Genomic DNA, 5,119 nt, shown 5'->3' with positions numbered 1-5,119 from the left:
ACATGAATATGAAGAACTTCTTGGGAGCAAATGCTGAACATAATATGGATCTCTGTGATGTCTTTAAAAGTAAAATTGGAGATGATTATTCCTCAATCTATTGTATGGTCAAATGTTTCTATGCATTATTGACAAAAATATTAATTCTTCCTAATCTTGAGTGCATAAATAAGGAAGGTCTTCTGTGTGTCCCCAACAGTGTGGTGTATGCATTTAAATGTTTCTTTAATCAGTTCTCTTAATAGCCTGTGAGGTGAGGTGGATTATACTTCTCACTCGGTATTGAAAAACAAAAATGTTAGATGCCAAGAAATGCACCTCAGATCAACAAGTAGCAAGCGAGAAAAGGCAAGATTCTAATCTGGACCTTCTGATTCCCAAACCAATATGCCCACCCAATGGGATCACCATTTTCAACATCATTTGCAACATTTTGTGGAAGAGAGTGGGTTAATGCTTCTTAGGGAAATTTTCAATGGAAGAAATATGGGAAGGGAAGAGAAAGAGATAAAATGGACCTTTAATGAATGCAGTACCGTTTAGTTGCTAACATTGGGGGATTTCAGTAAGTTATAATGCAGGTGTACGTCTCTAAGCCTGTGTATAGGTTGATTCAGTTCAGTTCAGTCCCTCAGTCCTGTCAGACTCTTTGCACCCACATGGACTGCAGCACGCCAGGCTTCCCTGTCCATCACCAACTCCTGGAGTTCACACAAACTCATGTCCATTGAGTTGGTGATGTCATCCAACCATCTCATCCTCTGTTATCCCCTTCTCCTCCCACCTTCTGTCTTTCCCAGCCTCAGGGTCTTTTCCAATGAGCCAGTTCTTTGCATCAGGTGGCCAAAGTATTGGAGTTTCAGCTTCAGCATCAGTCGTCCCAATGAATATTCAGGACTGATTTCCTTTAGGATGGACTGGACTGGCTGGATCTCCTTGCAGTTCAAGGGGCTCTCAAGAATCTTCTCTAACACCACACTTCAAAAGCATCAATTCTTCAGCCCTCAGCTTTCTTTATAATCCAGCTCTCACATGACCACTAGAAAATCCATAGCCTTGACCAGACGGACCTCTATTGGCAAAGTAATGTCTCTGCTTTTTAATATACTGTCTAGGTTGGTCATAACTTTTATTCCAAGTAGCAAGTGACTTTTAATGTCATGGCTGTAATCACCATCTGCAGTGATTTTGGAGCCCCCCCAATAAAGTCTGTTCCTGTTTCTATTGTTTCCCCATCAATTTGCCATGAAATGACGGGAGTGGATGCAATGATCTTAATTTTCTGAATGTTGAGCTTTAAGCCAGGTTTTTCACTCTCCTCTTTCACTTTCATCAAGAGGCTCTTTAGTTCTTCTTCACTTTCTGCCATAAGGGTGGTGTCATCTGCATATCTGAGGTCATTGATATTTCTCCTAGCAATCTTGATTCCAGCTTGTGCTTCATCCAACCCAGCGTTTCTCATGATGTACTCTGCATATAAGTTAAATAAGCAGGGTGACAATATAAAGCCTTGATGTACTCCTTTTCCATTTTGGGACCAGTCTCTTCTTCCATGTCCTCTTTTAACTGTTACTTCCCAACCTGCATACAGGTTTCTCAAGAGTCAGATCAGGTGGTCTGGTATTCCCATCTCTTTCAGAATTTTCCACAGTTTACTGTGATCCAAACAGTCAAAGGTTTTGGCGTAGTCAGTAAAGCAGAAATAGATGGTTTTTGGAACTCTCTTGCTTTTTGATGATCCAACGGATGTTGGCAATTTGATTTCTGGTTCCTCTGCCTTTCCTGAAATCAACTTGAACATCTGGGAGTTCACAGTTCTTGTATTGCTGTAGCCTGGCTTGGAGAATTTTGAGCATTTCTTTACTAGTGTGTGAGATGAGTGCAATTGTGCGGTAGTTTGAACATTCTTTGACGTTGTCTTTCTTTGGGATTGGAATGAAAACTGACCTTTTCCAGTCCTGTGGCCACTGTTGAGTTTTCCAAATTTGCTGGCATATTGAGTGCAGCATTTTCATAGCATCATCTTTTAGGATTTGAAATAGTTCAATTATTTGATTAAATTGCTCTCTCTCTATGTATTCTCTCTCTCTCTCTCTCTCTCTCTCTCTCTGTCTCTGAAGTAGGATAAAGATAAATATGACTATATTGATTCTATTTTTAAAGATTTACTAATTCAGCATTGTATATTGTAATAATTTTATAGGTTATAGTTTAAGAATTTGGATCAAAAATAAAAGTGTAATTTATTATTTATTTTTCCCATTTATTAGTTGGATGCTAAATATTTTACAATATTGTAGTGGTTTTTTCATACACTGACATGAATCAGCCATGGATTTACATATATTCCCCATCCCGATCCCCCTCCCTCTCCACCCGATCCCTTTGGGTCTTCCCAGTGCACCAGGCCCAAGCACTTGTCTCATGCATCCAACCTGGGCTGCTGATCTGTTTCACCCTAGATAAAATATATGTTTCGATGCTGTTCTCTCGAAACATCCCACCCTCACCTTCTCCCACAAAGTCCAAAAGTCTGTTCTGTACATCTGTGTCTCTTTTTCTGTTTTGCATATAGGGTTAATTTAAACTAATCTTACCTCTATTCTTTGTAGCTGCCTGAGTTTAGGTAGAATTCTTAGCTTCTCTAAGCATCTACTTCCTAATATGTAAAATAAGTATAAAAATGATAGTAGTAAACACAAGTTTTTAATTAAGTTTACATAATGAAGTATCTTAGAGCACAGTAAATATTCAGCAAGATTTAGCTAATATTGCTAATATTACTACTATATTTTTACTCATATACTATTATTTTTCTCATCTGCTATATGAATGAAATATACATAGATTATAATCATGCCATGCATATAGCAATCAATCATTAAAGCAAATTTATCAAGTATTATAAAGTCACTGGATTTAGGAAGCATGTTTTTTTTCTTGGGCTTCCCCAGTGGCTCAGCTAGTAAAGAACCTTCCTGCAATGTGGGAGACCTGGGCTCAGTTCCTGGGTTGGGAAGATCCCCTGGAGGAGCGAGCAGCTACCCCCTCCAGTGTTCTGGCACAGTAGCTTCCTTACCTTTTCATTCCTTTCCTGTTTCCAATGCTCTGTGACACTTATGTGAACTATTTATAAAGAGCCTGCTACTCATGTTTTTCTGTCTTCCATCCCCTTACTAAACTTCATCCCACCCCATAGAATTCAGAAAAAGATTGTTTTTGGAATTAAATCCAACACACCCTCTCTCTCACATCCCTCCTCATCCTTCCTCTCACATTTTCATTTAACTTGCATGTTTTCTCATTTCCTAAGAATAAAGGGAAAATCCCTTGGTTTTGCATCCATAGCCTTTACATCCATTTTCTACCTTTCATCTCAGGTTTGTCTGCCTCTATATGTGAGATCTATTGATTCGTATTAAGCTCGAGTCATCTCACATGAGTACATGTGCACAGAAAAGTCTCCCGCCTGTGTGTTCACAGAGCCCCTCATGTCTCTAATATCTAAGCATTATCTCTCCCCAGGGGAGGATGTGAGACATCTTTAAGAGATCAGAAACATTTTTCCTATATCCAAAAAAGAATTCAAAAATTCAGAACTCCATAGAATCTGGGCGTTACTTTTTTATTACATGGAGAGGCTTAGTGAACTCAAGGTTGAGGTGATGAAAAGTAACTTTTTTTTTTTTTTTTTTTAATTTCAGGTAACATAATGAACCACAATACAAAATACATGGAAAATAGGAACAACGTGACAGAGTTTGTTCTCTTGGGGCTCACGCAGAATCCAATGTTGCAGAAAGTCATATTTGTTGTGTTTTTGGTCATCTACATCATCTCTGTGGTAGGAAATATGTTCATCATGGTCACCATCATAGGCAGTACATTACGGAGTTCTCCCATGTACTTTTTTCTGGCCTATCTCTCCTTTATTGATGCTTGCTATTCCTCTGTGAATACCCCTAAACTGATCATCGATTCCCTCTGTGAAAGGAAGACCATCCTGTTCAATGGATGCATGACCCAAATCTTTGGGGAACATTTCTTGGGAAGTGCTGGGGCCATCCTGCTCACTGTGATGGCCTATGACCGCTATGTGGCCATCTGCAAGCCCTTGCACTATACAAGCATCATGAATTGGAGGGTGTGTTGGCTGCTAATTGGAGTGGCATGGGTGGGAGGCTTTCTTCATGGAATCATACAGATCTTTTTCATCTTCAGATTACCCTTCTGTGGCCCTAATGTCATCGATCACTTTTTGTGTGATCTGAACCCTTTGCTAAATCTTGCCTGCACTGATACTCACACTCTAGGATTATTTGTTGCTGCCAACAGTGGTTTCATCTGCCTTATAAACTTTCTCCTCTTGATGGGCTCCTATGTGGTCATTCTGCGCTCCCTAAGGAACCACAGTTTGGAGGCAAGGCGCAAGGCCCTCTCCACGTGTGTCTCCCACATCACAGTTGTCACCATGCTCCTTGTGCCCTGCATTTTTGTATATTTGAGACCACCAGTTACTTTACCAATTGATAAAGCAGTGGCTGTATTCTACACTATGATAACTCCCATGTTAAATCCCTTCATCTATACTTTGAGAAATGCCCAAATGAAAAATGCCATTAGGAATTTGTGCAATAGACAAGCTATTTCAGGTGATAAATAAGAGGAGACCAGCATTGATTGTCATGGTGCAAAGTTCAGAAGGACATTGTTGATGCTTTCAGCAAAGAAGACCTTTCAGATAAAGGGAGAAAAAGCAGCTACTATGAATCATAGATTCTGCAACGGGGAGAAGAAATGGTGCATGAAAAGTGAGACAAACTGGCAGGAGACTACTTTTTCATGTTTGGAGCATTTTATCAAGTAGATGCTTAATTTTTCTAGCTTTATCTATCTATATGCTTTAATAAATTCAATCTAATAAAAAATAAACACAGTGATATTGAGCAGTAATCTCTGTAACTATCCAAAGAAGTAGGCATTGCTGTTATCCTCATTTTATAGGCGATTAAACAAATAGAATGGGAAGGTTCCAAAAGAGTAATATTGAAGAACCATATTTTTAGCTGCTGTCTCAGACCATGTTCTTAACTGTGGAGATATGCTGTCAGACAATGAT

At 39.3% G+C, this 5,119-nt stretch overlaps 1 protein-coding gene across 1 annotated transcript; it reads left to right on the top strand.

The window, feature by feature from the left end:
• The first annotated feature begins 3,733 nt into the window (after positions 1 to 3,733).
• Positions 3,734 to 4,663, top strand: LOC136174097 (olfactory receptor 4C46-like). The gene has a single exon (XM_065943927.1). The coding sequence runs from the start codon at positions 3,734 to 3,736 to the stop codon at positions 4,661 to 4,663; it is 930 nt and encodes a 309-aa protein (XP_065799999.1).
• Positions 4,664 to 5,119: the final 456 nt, after the last annotated feature.

The sequence above is a fragment of the Muntiacus reevesi genome, chromosome 9 (assembly GCF_963930625.1).
Source record: "Muntiacus reevesi chromosome 9, mMunRee1.1, whole genome shotgun sequence".
Lineage (NCBI taxonomy): Eukaryota > Metazoa > Chordata > Mammalia > Artiodactyla > Cervidae > Muntiacus > Muntiacus reevesi.
This window is presented reverse-complemented; position numbering and strand designations above follow the sequence as displayed.